Raw genomic sequence first — 21,812 nt, 5'->3', positions numbered from 1 at the left:
TTATCTAATTTTATCGAGACAAGTTATTATTTATTGTCGGTGTACAATATTCCTTATCTAATGTGCGTGCATTGTACCATCTACGTTCGAATCTAAGCCGTGTAATTTCAATCAAGCCGTTCCTGTTGGACCCAAATATTTTCAAAAGCAAATGATCAGGCGAGTGAAGCTCGAAAGCGGAAAATGAGATTTTTTTGTAAAAAAAAAAAAAAAAAGTAAAATGCGTCAACAGAGAGACAGATGAGAATGCAACTTAGAAAAATTCACACTGCGCCAGATAAATATATTGTTAAATATTATAACGCAAATTATAATACAACTTAATACCGCGGATGCAAAACGTAGATTTGCGTGCTCTTCGCCACTAGTATTACGAAAGTTTATGAAAGTATATCTCATAATAATGTCGCGTCAATCAGAGTGACCAGAATACAAAGTATCATCTACAGCAGTGACAAGAGAAAGTCCATAGTTACATAATTTTGCAACATGTCTGTTAATCGGCTAACAAATATAAAGAAATTAACCCGAGAAAAGACCTTTAGCGACTTTAAGACTTATGACAGCTCAGCTTAATGTCTGCGCGATTTTTCTGCAAAAACATTTGCATTTAACGCACAATCCTCTAAGTAAAAATTGTATAAAAACTATAAAGAAATCAAGAAGAAAAATCGATTCTATAAAAAAAAAATTTGTCAATTTCCATTATATAACTGATTTTTTTGTTTAACGTCGTAATGTCCGCTAATATCGACACAGGAAAGGACGCTGTATTTAATGCCGTATTTAACGCCGATTTTAACGCCGTAATTCTGACGCAGTGCGAACGCAAACGACACATCGACAGGACAACAAAACGGGGGTTACTGACAGGAGGTGCACGTGCAGGATGCCTCCGCCGGCGAGCCGAGGAGGAACAACGGCAAGCCCTCGACGGCGCAGCCCTTGCATCCCCAGCAGGGTGCACTGACTTTCGTTGTCGGCACCGAGGAACCCGAGACGAGATAATTCGCCGCCTCGAACAAGGACAGGCACCCATCGTCGTCGTCGTCGTCGGTGTCGATGTCGCGACGCTCGCCGGAGGTCGCCGGCGGCCTGATGTCATCGTCGTACTCGTAAGGATCATCCTCCTGCGGATCGTCGTGGTCGTGACCGGTCTCCTCCGGCTCCACGACGTCCGGCGTCGGCGTCCTCTCTTCGCGAGCCGCGGTTTCCTCCTCCAGGGTATACAAGGGGTCCGTGGACCGGTTCCGACACCAAGAGCTGTCGTAAATAGTCTTTCATGCCGACGCGCTTTCGCGATTGTATGGTGATTCGCGCGGGGGGAGAGAGAGAAAGAGAGAGAGAGAGAGAGAGAGAGAGAGAAATGATCAAGTGCGTGGTAAGTAACCGATTGTCATTTGACTGCTGTCATTTGCCTGTCATCTGCATCCAAATTGAATGTATGTGTGTGTATATATATATATATGTATATATATACGTAACTTATTTAATCTTATGACAAAATGATTATTATATAACAAATCAAAAAAAAAATTTATATGTATAATTATTATAAAAATGAAAGTAATAAAGAGAAATTGTTCCGTTCCGTTTGTATTCAAATTCAAATGACTTCGAAATAATAAACACATTCCGCGTGACGGAATTCAAATTAACGTCTCTATCACCCATAATCTTTAGTTGTTAACCGTGATCGATAAGCGCCTTTTGTTATCATTTCCCGCGTATGCTTTCCTTTTCATATTTGTTCTTGCGTAACGATTTTAATCTCTGTTGACTTTGCCAATTAACTAATCAATAATGCAATATTTTCTGTCAATTTCCAGTTTTATCATTTTTTTTAAAGGTACATTAACGGTATACCTCAAAATTTTGCTAATGCCTCTAATTTGCGTAATTTCCTATGTACAGATCTCTCAATACTTTGTTTCCATTGTAATTATCATATAAATAAAGCGAATAATTAAATATATATCAGATAAACTTGAAATAATAAATTGAAATAATAAATTGTATAATTTATAATATATATATAATTATAGTACCTATATAATTATAATATATACCTATATAATTATAATTTATTTTTACTTCATCTATCTTATATCAACAATCCTCGTTTTATATAATCCCTTTATTTCTTACTGAATTATTAAAAAAAATTCAATAAAAATATCTTGCAAAGAACATAAAACGAGCTGTGAGATTGCACTACGCTCGTAGTGTGCAGCACCTTACGGGAAGGATGAGCGGGTAATTATTGATTTTCTTCGTCCCGCGCTTGCATAAGTATCTGCAGCAGATAATCGCGAATCTGCAAAGCTTCATATAATTTTAAAAAATATTGCATATGTCATATTATATAATTGAGTCAAAAGACACTTATTTTGAACGACGATGTCCTTTAGGTAATGCATTATGTAATCATACGTAATAAAGATCAAAAAGAGGACCCAGACATACGTGGTTTTATAAAAAAGTATTTCGTATGTATGTTTTTAAGAAATTCATTAATCTTTATTCCATAGACTTGTTTGTAGTTAGACTTTGTCACGTTATTTTTCTCACTATGTCACGTGAGCGCGTTTAAGATCAAGAAAAAAGATCCAGCACGGTACAGAGCTCTTAATGATTGCCGCGTCGTAATCAGTATCATTTCGAGTTTCCTGCTTTTTGCGACACGAACGCACACCACCCACTGCAAAATAATCAGAATTATGAAACCTGCGCTTTTGTTATCAATGCCACTCGTCGTTTTGTCCCATTTCTGCAGTTTGCAATGCAAACGACTGCTTCAATACGCGACTTTTGCGCGCGCTGTTTACCGCATTTGTTTATTTTAACTGCAGCGAAACACATCCGAGCTTTTTCAAAGCGAACAAATTTGCTTCTATTTTTCAAATAGAATACATTTTATATTTTGTTACATAATTCACGCAGATTAGCCGAAGATAAAAGTAGATATTAAATTTAGGAAAATGTGAAATAAATGTCAAACGTTTTCAAACATAGTGAGAAAATATAATCGTGTTAGTCACATTCTGTTAATTAATTTTCATTTAACGGCCCAACAAAGCGGATTCGTCAACAAACGTTATACACTTGTGTTAAGACCAATAACAAAGCCGCAAAATTGTTAGAGATGCTTAATATATCATATGATATATTGAACTAAGAGTTACTCGGTGGCCTTGAATTGTTTCTGTGCGCGACAGACGAAATGAGCGTTTAACGTAATCACGAGACGTTAATTCGAGGCCGTCTTATCGGAATTACGCAAATTTATGATGAACACTACTGTCATTTTCAGACTTACATTCGAGGACTGACAGCAATTGACAAAGGAACTGTACTTGGGAACGCAATACAGCAATTTTTTAAATGTCTGTAATATCATAAACAAGAGCACAAAGTAATAAAATTAAATAAACTACCGAAGAATATTTTAACACATTCGATAGCAGATAAAAAATAAAAAATGATTAATTATATATCCAAGCATATTAAAATGAATGTTAAACGTACTAAAAATCGTGTGTGGAAATAAATGAATAATATTTATATCGCAAGTACATAATTTCCATTAAACTGCAACTTTTTTCCTTAAAATATGTATATTCAATCAAGAATCGAAAAAATGATAAATTATTAAAGAGCGTTTGGACAACTCGAGCACGTCGTATTCGCGATGCTAAAGCTAAAGAGAGAAAGGAACGAAGTGGCAATGAGAATAGAGAGAGAGAAAGATACGACGAAACGTCTAGCCTGGTCGCGACGTGCGACCCTAAAAACCCTCGCACGTCGATCGTCGCGATTCGCCGTCCGGGGCAGATCGTATAAACTCATGCCGACTCAATTGTGCGTGCAATTATTGTCGTGGCGATATTTACCATTCAACGGGTTATTCCGTCGCAGTGGCGAGGCGAAGCGAGGCGGGGCCGAGGGAGAAGGGCGAAGCCGGCAGAGCTTGTGCCGTGACGTCACGTCACGTTTCGAGATTCACCCTAGCGCTGGCACGCGTCGTGGCTTCGCGACGTCGTCGCGGCGCATCGTTCCCGTTTTCCGCGCGTATACGCGCGATCGCGCCGATCCTGATCGGCGACAAGGATTCCCTCGCGACGCTTCGCGACGTCGACCCGTGCGCGCACGAGATATCGCAGCTGACGAGACGTCACGCGATAGGATCGATGCGCCATCTTAAGAGCCGTCGGTTCCGACGGTTCCGTGCGTGCCGCCGGACGGAACGTGTGGAACGGAAACGCGCCGCGGACGTTGCGGAACGGGAACGGGCCGAATGCGCGCGCCCAACCCCGCTAACTATAAAGGAAACCGCCACCCAACACCCCCGTTGCATCCCCCCCCCTCCCGCGACCTTGGCGCATTGCTCCAAGCTTAATTAACAACCTCCGAACGCCTCCCGTTTAATAGCCTCGCCTCGTCACATTCTCGGTTTTGTAAACGTGAACTTTACGATTACAAAAAGAAACGCAATTCATAATTTCTATCCTCCTTTCTTTTACATTTTACGGGTATGAGTACTTTAAATTGCAATTCTAAGAATATATATCTTAAGAAAACGTACAAAATCGATTAAAATGTAATTTAAAAAATTATATTACTTTTAGTCTTGAGTAAAGCTTTAGACGATTTCTAATTCGTATCAGATTTCAAGATGGAAATCCGATGCGTTTTTTATTCATATTCTTTTGTATCATGTATTTTGATGTATGTTTGTACTTTAAACATATATTTTATATACATAATGTAAATTATCACTATTGTTTTACTGTTATATTAATTAACGATTTGCTTGTAAACAGCATTATTGCTGATGGCCTCCTTACCCCTTCAAATACCATTTTCTAGCATTTTTGCTTTCATATGAATACTATTATTTTTATTATTTTATATTCTTCAGTTGTTTTTTCTGTAAAACACGGAATATAAAATTATAAGCACAAAAGTTTATTCTGACTCAAATTGTAGATTTAAAGTAGATTTATTATTAAACCAGATAAATGTAACAAGAGGGAAAACGGAGTCGCCGCGATCAGTGGCGATTAAAGGGAAGCTGCACTTAGAAAGCAACGCGGCGCTGCGTGACAATCTGACCTTTCCACGAATAAACGAAACCGATTCAACGGTTTGTCCAGATATTTATCGTATCGTTTACAGCCGTATTGTGTGTGTGTGTGTGTGTGTGTGTGTGATACGCCGGTAAAAATAAATACCTGTCATCGAGCTGACAGTAGACAAATGAATATAAAGATAGCTTCTGCCGAATTTCAACGATCGTCATCGTGTCTCGCGAATGTCGATGAGTCACGTCTCTCGAGAAACGAATACTGTATTATACACGTGGACTCGAATTATGAGAAACAAGAAGAATAACGTTACGCATTAGCGCGCCGCTACGTGTCGGATCGGATCGGGATCGATAATGCCATCCATTGTGCGCGACGTCTTGTCCCGCACGAATCTCGCAAAATTGCCCCCCCCCCCCTCCCTCTCACTCGATCTCTCTCTGTCGCCGGAAGTTGTGAGCGCGCGTAAAACGCACACCTGGAAGTGGCGCGAGGAAGTGACGCCTCCCACCTGCATCAACGGGATAACACACCATGAAAATTCGCGTTTTCACGGCCGACGCGACGCCGGGCTCTCCTTGGAAGTCGCGCGAATCCGATCGCTCGCTCGAGCGTGTCGAATAATTTTGCGCGCGGAGCGCATTTAGTTACATTTCTTTAGAGGTGCGCTGACACTGACAGTTCGAGGTCACCGCGAGGACGCGTTTTCGCAGACGGTCGTACGTGCGGATAAGGTCCGATTGCTGCACTAATGTTATTTTGATTTTAAGTAAGATTTGAAACTTTCTCCCTCGAAATTTTAAAGAGAAATAGAAAAAGTTTTGAGTTTCGCTTGAAGTTAAAATAACGTTGCAATCGGATCTATAAGATGTGTATCCCTCTGGCTTACGTGTACCACGGGTGAGAGGAAAATGTCACGCGAACACGTGGTTTTTTTCTCCTTTTTTGTATTAACTTCGTCGTCAAACGACTTTCCAGCGTGAGAAAACCAGCGAGTTTCCTTGCCGGGAAGATTAATTTTTCCATTACATTGATTTAACTGCTGTTTCCACGAGGATTAGCTCATTCTAAGATGGCAAATGAGAAGAGAAAGATTACCTGGTATTAATGAGTAATGACATTGCGATAAGAGAATTATGAGACTCAGGAAAAGAGTAACTGCACAACTAAATCTGCAAAGACTTGCACGAAGACTCTTTATGTTGGCACTTTGTGGCCAAATTAGAGGGAAGATATTTGTAAATGTCATTCTGCATTAATAAATCTTCGCGATAAAATCAACTTTCTGATGCTCGAGATCACACTTTTACGTTTCTATTAAAGGCACATATTGTTATAGAAGTGTCTCAAATCAGGTGAAATCGTTTTAAAGAGGTACTTAGATATCCCGGCGGCAAAAAAAAAAGATAAACCAACTTCTTGGCTACGCAAGATCACACGCAATTAAGATGCCAAGCGACAGGTGTCAAGGAACTCGCACTACACCACTCGCGTGCAAAATGTCATGTAAGAAATTAATTGTGAGAAAAGATGAAAAGATATACGGGCACATAAATGTACGATACGAGTTCACGGACTTCCCATGACCAGAGAACCGGAAAGGTGAAGCGTGAAGATATGATAATGCTTTGTTAACTGTAAACTTTTGTTAGCTGCACCTCTCTATTAGCCGCGATGTAAAACATCGTTGATGCGATCCGGTCGAGTTTCACCGCGACTTAATTGACATAATTGAAATAATTGCATAATATGCGCTAATACGCAGCGATTGAAACCATTGTAATTTTAGTAAGCTCCATTTCCGCAAAAAGGCGTCTTCTGCCAAATTGTCATCTGCTTTCATTGTCCGTGAATAAATATAAAGGTCATTTTCGTATGTCCAAAAGATTTGAAAATATATTTAACAAAATTCTATCGGCTGCAAACTATATATTCTTTATGTTCTAAGTACATATTAAAATCTTGGAAAAGAAAAAGAGGTATCTTAAAAATCCTACTAACATAATGATTGGATCAATTTATCAGTCTATGAAACGTATTATTTTAAAGTTAATCTGTATACTGTATTTTAAAGTTAATCTATGTGTCAAATAAAACTAGAAAACATATCTGTCCCCGTAAAGCTTTAGAGTGGCGTCGCATGAAGCGCCGTTAAAATTGTCTGTAATCACGTGGGGGGTCTCCTCCTCGGCCTTTCATTCTTAACGAGCGATATCCTGCGACGATATCCTTCAGTCGTTTTACCACAGAGAGACACCGTTATCCTTAGCAGGCACCTCGATTACTCGTGGCCTCTCAATCACGCGCGCCGTGCGATTGCCTTTCTCGACGATCCCGATGATCCACGCCTGCCTGTGCTCGATCTTCTCCAGGGCCTTGCAATAAGCGGCCGCTTGTTCTCGCGGCAACACCACCAGCAGCCCTCCCGATACCTCCGGCATCTCGCCCTGCAGCAGCGGCAACATGCTCCCCGTAATCCTCGCGGTCGCGCACATCCTCGCGATCACCGGCATATTGTGGATTGTGAAGCCCACGTCGTTCTTCTGCCGTCGCGCCAGGAGATCCGCGTGGCCCAGGACACCGTAAGGCCCCACCTCACACGCGGCGTGAGCGTTATACTGATTCAAGGATTGATTAATGAATTACATTCCCAGACGGTTTACCTTCACGCCGCTAAGATCAAGGATGAAGCAATAATCGCGTAATACTCGACGATCGGATATTAATTTTGATTAATCGTAGGCAGTGATACATTGGTAAATCATGAATAATGCTTATAATTAATCTAACTGATTTCCGTGGTTGTTTCGCGTGATTTTTTTTTTGTTAAAAAACTCGTAACAGAATTCAATAATTATTCAGCATAAGAAGTCCTGTGTCAATTAGATAAGACGCTTATGTCTTGCGTACTATACGATTTAACAAAAATTTCCTCACCCGTCGAAACAACTAAACTAAACTTTGAGATAGCGAACCTTTCGCATGAGCATAGCGGCGACTTGATTGGTCCTGATCATAGAGTCGACGGCTCGGGAACGAGCTCTCTCGATGCTCTCCTCGGTGATGGTCAGCATTAGCTTGCTCTTCTTCTCAGGCTGCTGCATCCATTCCGATATAGTGAGGGCCATTGTTGTGCCGAGAGGCTTCGTCAGCACTATGACATCACCGATGGTAGCATATACCGGCTGGACTATCTCGTAAGGGTAGCACACCACCGTGGCGGTTCCGCCGAATAAACACCACGGATTTTGGAAGACTTGACAGTCCTTGACGGACGTGCCCGCCGCCTTCGCCGCGTCTATGTAGCCCTGTAACGTCCTGGACGTCACCGTCTTCCTCTCCTCATCTTTCATAACGTTGGAAATGCCCAGGATCATCCTGGTGCTGGAACATCTGGCGAGGCCCATTGAACAAATGCCACCGAGGGCAACGGCGTAAGCAATTTTGCCCATCACATAAGGATCATCGACGACGGCGGGAATAACGTTGAACGTCTCTACCAGCATCATGCCGCCGATTTCGTCCAACCTTGTCACGCGAGTGTCCTCGTCGATGCACATTGGCATGTCAGAATTCGTTTTTTCATCCTGCGTGTATAAAGTGAAGATTGCGGAACTTTTATGGAAGGCGAGGAATGTAACGATCTGTATATCCTTTTGTTACATCACTTGTATGATATTTCGTTAAATATAGTACAATGTAGCGAATAGAAATAAATACAACTTATAATTGTCAAATTGCAAGAATAGTAAAATAATTCGAGTCAAAAAATTTTTCTTGTCATTGAGAATTATATAGAATTATAAATACTTTGACGAATGATACCTATAAAAAATTTTTTGATAGGTAAAATACTCATTGAGTGCATCCACATAAAGAACGTATAATTTTTTTTATAAAGAAATATTATCATGAAAAAAGATGACAATTGACAGAATTATTTGGCGCCTAGATAATTTTTAGCCTCTTCTGTTGTATCTTTCTTTTAAATCATACGAAAAAATCACCTCTTTTCCATGAAAGAGATCAAGTAGCAACTGTCTCTCCTGTTGTTTCAATTGCAAGCTCTTTCTCAGCGGATCGCCGAATTTCGTTAATTGGAAATCCGCGGGGAGTCCGTGGCTCTCAGGATCGAAAGGAATCTGTACGTTGTCGCAGAGAACGTCGAGGAGTTCCAGATAAGTACTAATGGTACGACCAACCTCGCCGTCTCTTTTCGGGCTTTTCGTCACGGTTTGCGTTATCTCCGACATACTAGGTGGACTTGATAATATCGCGAATATGCGAGATTCACTACGTGAATGCGCGAGTCGTCACGCCAGAAAACAATAGAATAACGATCAGGTCGAAAAAATAGTGGAAAAGCGCCGTTGAGCGCCGTTGACTTCGCCACCGACGAGATATTATTAAAGATGGACCGATCAAAGGAAAATTTTAGTGATTGTCAAGTGGGCCCGAGAATAATTGAAGAACGATGACATTACCAACCACTTTGGCTGTACTGAGGAAACACGATTGTTTTCGTGACCAAATCTATGACTATATAAAATATATAGTCAAAGGACCAAATCACTATTTTATTATAGACAGTAAAAACTTTACATGTTATTTTTCAATTTTTGCAACGTTTGCTGTACATATACACATATACGTACAGCAAACGTTGTGAAAATTAAAAAATACGTGTATTCATACAGCAAATTGAAAAATGTTGCGAAAATTAAAAAATAATATATGTATAATGAATTTTTCACTATCGATAAAATAGTGAATTGTTATCTTCGGTACAACTAAAATGGTAATGTCATCATTTTTTACCTCCGAGCCCACTTGACAGCCACGAAAATTTGCCTTTGGCCAGTCGTCTTTATTTAATATCTCATCGATGACTTCGCCGAACATACAATACGGAATGTTATTTGATGCATACAAGGTGTGTCGCAAAAAAATTTCCTCAAAAATTTTCGATTTAAAAAGAAGAAAAATAATTTCATTTTTTAATCAGACTACTCTTAATAGGATTTTATATTTTTTAAGAAGGGTTAGTTAGTATATTTAAGATTAATAAATAATTCAATTTACGTTTATATTTATCTGATTAATAGTTTCATATAATTTATATATATATATATATATATATATATATATATATAAAATATGTATATACATATATAATCTTCTTAAAACTATATTAAAATTTAATTTGATATCTAATGTACAGTTCAATATTATATTTTTTATTTCTATATCTGTTAGTTTTATATTTAACTCATAAATAGAATATAGAATCATATTAATAGCAAATGCTTCCCTTTTTAGATGTTATGTAATAAATTTAATATTATATGAACTAATATGACAAAACGGTAGCCTGTGTGTGCGTCACGTATAAAAATACATGTATGTATATACATACATCAAGAGACACGGTAACGTCTCGCGCCAATTTTATTTTATCGATAAGTATATCCTGTCGTGAGACGCTACAGCGTATCCTTGACAGGAATAAGAACGCTTTTCTGGAAATATATCAGTTTTTTTTTTATATCAATGTCACCGAAAAATATCGGGGATATAGTAAGCTAGAAATTTCCAAAGATTCGAATACGCTAGAATACCTCGATAAAATATTGTGATATACGTCGAGCATTAAAAAAGTCGAACGCAATCAATGGACTGCAACTGGCACGATCTGAATTAGAATTAGAATTTACCTCTATTCAACAGCATAGTCCGGATAACCCTTATGTAGACCTTGCCGTGCTTGGTACGCGCCACGTGAAAGAGGAAGTCCGAGAGATTACCGTCTCCCTCGTGGATGTCCGTCCTCTCGGCGAGGACCTCCCGGAGCGTCGCGACGCGTTCCTCCGGCGTGCTCTCGTCGGGCGCGCTGAGCCTCCTCTCGAGATACTCGACCACCCCGATGTCCTCCCAGAATTGCGGCAAATCAGATGCATTCTCTTGCAACGGAGGGTTGTTCAGTACCGTACGTTTGCTACCGGAATCAACGAGATCGCTCCCGGTCGCGCCAAGACCGGCGTACGAAACGTCCAGCGCGAGGCTATTGAACATGCGGGTGGTAGAATTGGCGCCCCTCTCTCTCGAGGTCGACGGGATAGCTTCATCTTGCAGATAAACAGGCGAGTGCAGAGGACTCGGGGATGCGTCGCTGTTCGCGCGGAGGGGAGTCGAGCTGTTCATGACCTTGACATGTCCCTGTCCCACGAGATTTGGGGGACTGCAAAGCTCGCGCGAGCAACTTAATACGAAATGGGAGTTTTCTCAATTGTGCATCTTGACCTTGCGACTTGGATATTTTTCCACTCCGTTAGTCCACTGTCTTTATATATAATGTCGTCACGACATTATTGTTATAAATATATTTATATAAAAACCACAGGTGCAATCGCTCAGTTTCTTCAATCGTCGTTTTTCTCAAATCGAAAGTTTTGTATTTTACACTATCGTTTGCAGATTCTTTGTTTCGGACAACGTTGTCAATTAATTACTAGTTTGGCACGCATTCCTTGAATGTGATACAAAATCTTTTTTTTTTCTGAAGAACTTCCGCTTATTGTTCGATATTTGTTATCATGTTGTTCTATACAAATGTCCAAATGTGTATTATTTATGTATCGAGAAAGCAGTTTTTATCTCGCAACGACATGTAAAAACTTATCCTGGAGTCTAAAAAACCTATATATGTATATCGTAAATTGCACTTTCTTCATTAAACTGTTAAACACCATTGCACTTTTTAATCGGTGGCACCGCCGGTACTCGCTCAACTCGATCGCGAATCGGAAATGCAACGATTTATGGTGCGAATGTCAGTTCTTTCTCTTTCCGGGAAATCAAAAATTAAAAGAAATACGTTCTAAGTTCCATGAGCGTAGTAAGAAAAAGCAAAGTATTCTAAAAAGGAAATGTAAAAAATAAGAATTTATCAACTGTTTAGATAAATTGCTATTGTTAAATATTTAGAAAATATATAAGATTTTTTATTAGTAAAACATACGTTTTTATCGCAACAATTTCACGTAAGAGACGTGAAATTCTTTATATTCTTTTTTCGTATTATTAATTAATAAAATAATACTCGAAAAATCTAATGTTACATAAGTTTAACGTTTGAGATACGCGGCGCACCACAATGCGATAAGACTGAATACTTGCTCGATTTATAGGGATTAATGAGAACGGATTAGGAATTCGCTTAATAAGTAACATGAGCAACTAGTCGTTATTTACAAATCTAATTTGGTCGCTTGGAAGTTGGTCGTGAGAAAACGAACAGTATCTTACAATTCGCGAGAGGCCCCTACCCAAAGGATACGCGGCAGCGAAGACGTCGGTTCACGAATTAAGAATTCGCCCATTAATGCAATTTATACAGGGTGTCCCGAAATTCGCGAATCAAAATATCAAAGCAAGAAAGTCTTTGAAAAATTAAGTAAAAAAGTTATTTGTTAATTTTTATTTAAGCAGTATAGTTTTTGAGATATAAGAGTTTAAATTTAGCCAATTATAGATTACGATTAAACGGAAACATGTTCGTGAACACGTCGATAGTGTTAGTGGTCGCGCACTTCACGCGAATACTAATTTATAATTGGCTAAATTTAAACTCTTATATCTCAAAAACTACTGCTTAAAATAAAAATTTACAAATAACTTTTTTATTTAATTTTTCAAAGACTTTCTTGCTATAATATTTTGATTCGCGAATTTTGAAACACCCTATATATGGGACACCCTGTATATCGAATTTCATTTTTTATTAAATAATACATTGCCGGTCGCGCTATGCACGCGAGTGTTGTACATACCTATAGTTCGCGGCGTTATTGCAAATCGTCTACCGAAGTAGGTGAGAAAGAAAGGTTCTCTTGGCCGTGTAGGTGCACTGTAGGTGCACGGCGAACGTAGAATGAAACAAACCTCGGGTTATCGAATCGGAGCATCGCGCTATAGGAGTAATCGGAGTTATCTCGAGTCGCTGCAAGTCGTGCGTAATGTATTAAGGTTCATTTGGGTTAGCTTAACGGTCTTTGACAAATGATTACATTAGCTCGAAGCGTATATGAGCGTGCCACGCTGTTTTTAAAATTATTCTTTATTTTCTATTCTCCTTTTCGTTAGATTTAAATTATTTTAGATTACTGAGGAAAGCATTTGTCTGCACAGTCTTCACGTAAATACGATTGATGTGAGTAGCTTCCAACATAATAATCGAGATAATTTACGTGTTTCTTTCGGAAAGTATCGAATAATTGCATGATGTAACCCATATAAAACGATCCGCGATTGGAAAGATCTCGTTAATATTCGTGAAAGTAAAGAGGTTCCGGGCATTAGCAGCGAAAACGGATGTACTTGAAAGCTACAATTGCAAAGAGAAATAAGTATTACATTTGACCGAGCGCGTACACGGTAATGAACGATATCGGGTGATCTCCTTTCGCGCAATAATTTTCGGCTTTGGGAGATCGATCGCCCTAAATCGACGAAATCGTCCCGTCTCGGCGCTTTCGCCGCTCGAAGGCGGACACGCGCGAGTCAGTTTTCGGTGGATAAAATCGTTTTCGAAGCGATTTCACTACGCGACGCCACGAAATTCAGGGATAGCGGCGAAGAGGGTGCGAAGGGGGAAGGCGAATGCTTTTCGCGAATCCGCTTTCGAGGCTGCACCGATCGAAATTATACTTACACGGGAGCAAGCGTGTATCACCGGCGATTAAAGTAAAAGTATAACAACGTAAAAAAAAGTCGTTGCCATCGCCAGGTTGAAACTTTTGTCGGATGTACCTCGCGCGTTTCGTCGCGATCGTCGTAGACGAACGGGACCGATTATCGCAAACGATATACCTAACGCTATTAATATTAACACTAATCGTTATCGTCGCATCTCATTGTGTTGCAATAATTGCTCGAGCAACAATTTGCGCGATAAGTTAAAAAAAAATGCGGAGGACGAAAAGAAGACTGGCGATCGTTCCGTCCGATAGAAAAACTTACATATGGATAGGATATTCGTGCACGGGGAAAATTTATTCTCTACCTCTTCTGGTAAAGTGTGTCTGAACGATTTAACATCACAGGTCAACGGTATAGTTCAACGGCATTCTAAAGATAGTTTTGAACGATGTAGTCCGACGATATCCGAGAAATAAAGTCAACTGACAGACCGAATGAGTATTTGTACAGACATTAAAGTGGAGCATCGGAAAGAAGTTACAAAAGAATAATTGCAGAAGGTATAATATAATACATGTGGGGACGTGAACAAAGAACGTACATCTGGCTGATTTTTATCGCGCATACGTTTATCATACACCAGAATCTTCGTTCAGAAGATGCAGATCGCGAACGATTGAATTGTCGATTACAATAATCTCTCAGAACTTGAAAACTGGGTAAACAACGATAAGTACTCGCGGGATATCTCGCAACAAAAACGTTCTGACTAAGCGCGCGCGTAACGCGATGTGCGCCAAGTAAAAGTTAAACGGTGGAGCATTTCCCGATACATCGCTCAGCTTTCTGATAGAGAAAACAATGTAGATAATTACAATTATATCGATTACGATAGAAAGAATAAGCTGAGCTTATATAACCTAACTGTACATCGATCTTATGCGAATCAAATTATTGTCTTTCCCACAAATGAGCGAAAATATTTTGTTGTCGATTTAATCTAATCTAGTGGATTAAGTATGAATCATACAATTTTTATAATTTAAAGGAATTTATGAGAATTCGCAAAATGATTTACTGAATAATCGAATCGTGCGCTAATTCAAATGCTTAAAAAACCGCAGGGTATAAGGGCATTAGATGTGGATCGGGCACTAGTTCCGGATAATTTATATTTATTAAATTTAGTTATCATTTTATTTTTCATAAAATGGCACATATCACAAGACTCTTTAGAATTTATGTTAGCTTTATCAATCGATAATTTTTTCTTGTTTGTTAGCAATAACGCTGCACATTTTATTGATGTTATTAAGTAATAAAACGTGAGACGTCAATTCAGGTGTGTCTTTAAAAATTCGAAGTTTAATATCTAGATATAAAGAATTTGCCTTATGACTTTTATAAAAGGTGACGTTTAAAACGGGAGTAAATAGCATTAGATTTCATGTGGAAAAAATCATCATGCTCAATTAAAACTGAACATGTTTCGCGAATAATCTGATCCGCAATTAGACCTAGAGGTCTAATTGTTGATAATTTTCAATATTTTATATTCGATTAAAATTAAAAAATATAAAATAGTACTGAAATTGAATTAAATTATCCGTAAAATATTTTCACGATTAATTATAAGTATTAAATACGTTATCGATTGTGATACCTTTTTGGATAAAAATATGAATTTTTATTTTTAGAATTCCAGAACTAGTACCCTATATGTTGATATAGAATTGCGACAGATTGAAAGACACTTGACGAAAAGACAGTTGACGCCACAAATAAATATAAAGGAATTTAAATGATTTTATAAAGATTTATAAAATCAAAATTTAGATAATATAACGAGTATTTTTTGATACGAGTAATCTTTTTGAAGTACAACGAATCGTAATAATACGCAATACCGTCTTTCCAATACGCGTGACAACGGTGATAATGAAAGTGTAAATATACAGCTTCTTCGACTGACGATTGTTAGCACAATCAACTACCTCGATCGATGTAACATTTTATCACGAAGGAAATTATATTCGATTCTTTCGATTTCATTTTTTATTTTATGTTTATCACAAATAACGCGATTGTTTCAATCTTAAAACAATTTCAATTTTCAGAATATATTCACAGATTGACGTTCAAAAATAAAATCTCAAAATAGAAACAGGAAAGATAAGAATATTTCGATTTAGAAATATTTAGATCGATCTTTACACAAACGCATCAAATAAATTTCAATTTAAACGCACGCTTAGAGGAAAAAAATGGTAGCAATATGTAATTTGACTATAATTTACTAGTTTCGATGTCAACTATATATTTGTTAATAAGACAATAATCATAATTATTACTAACATTATAGCAATAACTGTAATGAAACTCCTAATCATAATTATTTTACCGTACAATTATAATAAATACCAAATACATTTCTCTCAGAGTGCTATGAGGCGATATTTAATTATATTTGGATTCCGATTGAATCAGAAAGATTGAAAATTAAGATTTTTTTTTTTAGTATAGGAAGTATTCATTCGATTGCTTTGCGACAATATTACCATTCGCGACGTCGAACACGAACGGTATCGACATTAATCGCGAATTAACGGGCAACGTTAATTACGCGTTGCGCCCGGCAAGAAGCAACGAGAAAAAAAAGAACAATTTCTCGTATAACGGTAAAAATGCTTAATTTTTCGCGTGATCGCCGATGCGAGCGGAATGCTATCTAACATCTAACGGCTGCTTTACGCGAGCGGATCAATTGCGTTCTATTAATAAGCGCTGTCGTCCAGAAAAAGGAAAAAAAAAAATAGAAAATCGAAAATCGCGTCTCCAAGCCGCCGAGTGCTCCGCGCACGAATTCGGCGCAACTCCCTCGGAAGGAGCGAGTTGTACAGAGGGGTTGAGTTAGGTCATCCCCTGTGAGATTTTCAAGGCCGCGCGGGAAAGACGGGACAGAAATAGTGCTTACTTCACGGAGAACTGCATCGCGGAGTGAAAGAGCGTCGTCTTCCCCCTTTCGTATTTTCAGAGTCTACCGCAAAGGTCATTATCCTACAATCAGTGGACTCGTCCCTTGCAGATTATAACGCACGCAAAAATAAATTCGATCTAAACTTTTCGTGTAAAGAAACATTACATAAATTACATAAAAAGTAAGAGAATCGCTTTCTACGGAAATCGATTATTTTCGATAATTGCCCGCATTTCAATATACCCGTATATATGACAATCATTAAAGAAAACAAAAAAAAAACATTGATGTTGCACAAAATGAATTTGGTAACACGTGAAAGTTTATATAGCAATAAACTCTCTAATAAATTCTCTATATCGGAAATAAAACATTTGTCGATTGCACGGCAAAAATCTGCAAAAAAACTTGGAGAACGTTACATAAAATGAAGAAATATTAAGCATTCGCACGTGGCGAATATTATTAATATTCATCATATTTCTTTCTCGCGCGCACGATCAAACCGGACTTGGTCAACACTTCGTGATGTTTCTTTCGCTTCGATTATCGCACAGCGAGCTCGTACTCGACCCAAGAGCGATAATTCGTTTTCGAGACACGTATACACGGGACAGCTGAGAAGAGTGCGGGTTCGATTCACGGCCAACTTCCGACTGCTTTCCGACCTAACATAGGCGTGCCGGGTAGTTACGATCGAGCTTAGCTCCGACACGGAAAATCTCGGAAAGTCATTCGCATTGAAGCACATCAATGTCGCGATGTCAACGAGTATGCGAGTATGCGCCGAGCAAAGGTCGCGCAAAGGAGGTGATACGTTTCCTCGTCGCTCGAGAAAAATCTCGCAGAATCCGGAAACGGGCGGCGGCGACTGCTCCGGAGCGCGGTCCTGGCGCATGCTCGACGTTACGTACCGTGGACCGAAACTGAAGGAAGCGGCACTTCTCGATTACGCTGAACGTCTTCACGTGCTCGCGAAAGCTCACGGGGGAGGGGGACCGCCGCGCGCTTTAACCTCGCGAGAGCGGGCGTGAACGCGTGGCGCGAGCGGGCAACGAGCGCGCGGCGGATAAGCGCGACACAGAACGCGAGACGAATGTCGCGGCTGCACGAGCGTGACTGAGCCGACTGAGGTCTGAGCGGCGCGCCGTGCGCGCAGCGTGGCGCGAGACGGCCGACCGACCGGCGAGGGAGACGAGCGCTCGTTTTGAAGTGGCTGCGCCACGTGATTGGCAGACAGAGCAGGACCGCGCTTTGCCGCTTCTGCCTGCGCGCAAGCGGCGCGAGTGCGTTGAACGCCGCTCCAGAGAGACAGCGAGCGAGGAAAGCTCGATAATGAGGAAGTCGCTCTTGTTAATAATCGCCCGATGCGACAGTCCTCGATAAAAGCTGGGCGATAAGAAGATTGCGCATGTCACGCTCGGGACGCGCGCTGCGCTTCGATGTCGATGCTGGAAATATGAAATTAACACTTTGCGGTTTTACGACAAGTCAGACTCGACGTAATGCGTTGCGACAATCTATTGCATAAGTAAGCCTTTTCAACCATTCGAATCTACGATTATAGTCGACTAGCTGTATTTTCGGAATCTCTATGAATTCCTCCAACTAATATTTTTATTCATGTTTGCCGATCAGATGAAATTAAAGATAAAATATTTCTCTCATTTGTGAAAAAATGGTTAGACTGCAACGAGTTGTAAACAATGATAGAGTTTTTTTTTATAGGAGTCCCACATGAATATGTGAAATTATTGATATGCACACGGTGTCACTGATACTTTAATACATATATGAATTTATATAGAGAATTAGAACATACATACTCTTTTTAAATAAGCACTTCTATATATAAGAACCTAAATTCATACATTAAAACATCAATAATCTCATAAAAAATTTATTGAATATTGACATTTATTGAATAAATGTTCAGTATTCAATAAAACTGAAAGTTTACATTGTTTAGAAAGTTCTTTGTAAACAATGTAAATTTACAGAGTCAGATACATAATATAATTATTGTTAAAATGAAATATAAATATAGAATCATAAATTTGTATTAAAAAATCTCGAGAAACTTTCGAAAAGTTTCGATTTCAGATCGTTAATTTAACATTGTTAAAATCAATCAGTAAAAAACTATGTCCTGAAAACTTCCTGAAACGTATATATATGTATTAAAAGTACGAGTACTTAAATGTCTGCGCAATGCAGGGAAAACGGCGACCTGACATGACGTGACGCGAGAAAAATTAGATCAAGGATGTCGTGTCGTTGCAGTGACCATTTCGCGACATATCGTCTTTAATTATTTACTCTCGAGATCCCCAATATTAATTTTCATAATGTTTTCTACATATATATATATATATATATATAAATTGTTCGAGATTATTCGAAAAATTCGTAGGAATTTTTAAAAAATGATATTGCAGCTCATGCAAACAGTTCATGTTTTATATCAAGTTCATGTTTTGCGTACTCTGCAAGAAGATGCTTCAACGTCATATTACAGCAGCGAGTTTGCACGAGCAAACTCATTAAGGCTCCTGTTCTCTCATTATTATCTTAGATTGTGATGTCAGAAGCGAGCAAATACAATAAAAAATTCTTGCAAAATATATTCAAATAAAATATATATTGAATTAAATATATTCAATAAAATAATATTCGCAATAGATTCGATAAAATAGTTTTATAAAATATTTTAAATATAAGTTTTATATAAATTATTTTATAAAATATATCGAATAGATATATATGAACATCGATTTCGCTGCGCATGTCGCGGGTTCGTACAATTTTGAAGTAGCAAAAAATAAATTTGCTGTTTATGGAGAGGATGCGAAAGTATCATACAAAAGTAGTTTGCTCGAGTGATTTAAGCGTGAAGATTTCAATGTCAAAGACTGTTCGAGCAGATTTTCAGTTTTTAATAACGATGAAATAAAGTTTTAGAATGAAGTAATAAAGCTTCCCATAAAATGGCCAAAAGCAAAAAAATATTAATATACATATTATTGAATAAAGATACATTTAAATATTAGTAAATCGTGTACCAATTTATATAATCTTAAAATTCCTATACGAACTTTTCAAATAATCTAATGTATTCAGATATGTATATGTAATATGTCTATCTATATATATTTTATATATACATAGATATAGGTATATGTAGTAGCCATTTTCTATTTACGTATTTAGATATTCTATTCTAATTATAATTGCAGCACTCTATGTATTTTTTTACTTTAAAACATTATACAGTTTTAAACATTATACATATATATTAACCATTTTTTATTTACATATTTAGAAATATTTTAACCGATATTTTCTTGACACTCTAATCTCAAAAATAATAATGACGTGTTGTCATTTTCAACTAAGTAGTTGTTATGTAAGACGTCCCGGAGTCAGGATTAATTTTTTTCGTGATAGTCAATAATCCTTTGATATTTCGTGCCTGGTAAAGAGAATGCGAATCGAATGCTTTATCGAATTGCCCGATTGTCGAGAGTAAACAAGCGAATATGAAACGTTGGTGGGTCGTCCGACATTTTCAAGATATGCTGCGAGAACGCCGAGAGATGTTCCTTGAGAAAGCAATGCTCTTTGCGGAATGATCTAACAGATAACTTCAATTCCTAAGGTGCTAAATGGCATTCTTACTCGTAAGATATCATTACTATTGGTTAGTATATAAAACTAGTGAAAGCTAGTAATACGCTTATATCTAAATATTTCACGTGAAATATTTCTAAACAGATCTTGCAATGCATTTGTGTGAATAATTTGTAAAATTTTTAAACTAAATTTTCTATAGTAATTTTGTATATTATTATATATATATTAATTAACAAAACTTTATGATACTTAACTCTAATCAGTAATCGTTCCAAAATTTCCTTAACGGTATTTGCGGGTTTAGTGTACCTAAATAAAACTTTAATATCTTTGGTTAAAGTTAACGTAATTGAACAATTCTTTTTCAATTTCAAAATCCGAGGAATAAGACTATATCTTAAAATTATAAAAAATTGTGGAAAACATTATAAATAATTTTTCACAACGCTAGCTGGAAATTTTGATACGTAATTGAAAAAAGATGTTCGTGGCCATGTCATTAAATTCGCGAATATCAATTAGAGTCAATAAATATGTGTAAATACAATCAATAATTAAATATATGAGTCATACGACAATCCGTGAATAAGATATCATTTTTTTTTTAATTAAAAGTAAAATTAAAAGCAGAAGAGTGTTATCTCCGAGGCAATTACATTTCTACTAAATAGCTCAGTTTTGTAAGATCATTATCATCTCTTCTTTCTTATATGGTCTAAGATTCGAAGAAGATTAACTGTTTCCATAATTAAAGAACTCGAAATTTATTTTCTCCTATTATTGAAAAAAAATGCTATGTAAAAGGTGTCTGTGAAGTTAGCATATCATTTTTTGGCATCGCACAAAATGACTACAGTTCTGCTCGCATACACTATAGTTCTACAGTTCTTGATAAGTTTTAGCAATAGTTCTGTCGAATTACGTCAAAAAACACCGTTTTAAAAAATGAGATGCTAACTTCACATTTCATCATCCAGCATCTCACTGAATTTCGAAAGTATGAGCTATAAAATACAAGTATTTAAAGAGTTCTATCATTTCAATTCATTATATTAATAGTTCTGGCTAATAAACCAAAAAAATGTCCGAAAATGGTATGTATGGATACATATATGTAATATGCTGCTCGATTTTTGAGAGTTCTGATTATTCCATCGCAGTTCTAGTACAGTTCTGATCCCATTCAAGTGTTTTCTAAAGAGTTCTGGCGATAAACATTGTTAGATTTTTTTTTAATAATTTTTATCGCCCGATAATGGTACGCATGGATGCATATATGTGATATGCTGCTCGATTTTTAACAGTTCTGACTATTCCATCGCAGTTCTAGTACAGTTTTGATCCCATTCAAGTGTTTTCTAAAAGACTGCTGTCATATTTCCCGCCAACACTGCTAAAGTAAAGTGACTGTTAAAGAG

The 21,812-nt window shown here is 37.8% G+C and overlaps 2 protein-coding genes across 4 annotated transcripts in view; both read right to left on the bottom strand.

Annotated features, from left to right (window-relative positions):
- Positions 1-21,812, bottom strand: part of LOC105454816 (trafficking kinesin-binding protein milt) — a 51,656-nt gene that overhangs the window by 11,664 nt on the left and 18,180 nt on the right. Inside the window, exon 1 of one of the 3 annotated variants that reach the window (XM_011697709.1) lies at positions 3,894-4,175. The exons of 1 other annotated variant lie outside the window; for it this stretch is intronic. The gene's annotated coding sequence lies outside the window, so the exon portion shown is untranslated. Of the gene's footprint in view, positions 1-871; positions 1,259-3,893; positions 4,176-21,812 lie in introns of those variants that run through there. One more of the 3 variants, XM_011697711.1, reaches the window with a different exon arrangement.
- On the bottom strand, positions 864-9,416 carry LOC105454840 (selenide, water dikinase-like). The gene is made up of 4 exons (XM_011697749.1): positions 9,095-9,416; positions 8,063-8,674; positions 7,332-7,705; positions 864-1,263 (listed from the first exon to the last, which is right to left on the bottom strand). Exons 1-4 carry the CDS (start codon positions 9,338-9,340, stop codon positions 864-866), a joined length of 1,632 nt encoding a protein of 543 aa, XP_011696051.1. The 5' UTR covers positions 9,341-9,416.

This window comes from Wasmannia auropunctata, unplaced genomic scaffold, assembly GCF_000956235.1.
Source record: "Wasmannia auropunctata unplaced genomic scaffold, wasmannia.A_1.0 LD335974.1, whole genome shotgun sequence".
In the NCBI taxonomy this organism is placed as follows: domain Eukaryota; kingdom Metazoa; phylum Arthropoda; class Insecta; order Hymenoptera; family Formicidae; genus Wasmannia; species Wasmannia auropunctata.
This window is presented reverse-complemented; position numbering and strand designations above follow the sequence as displayed.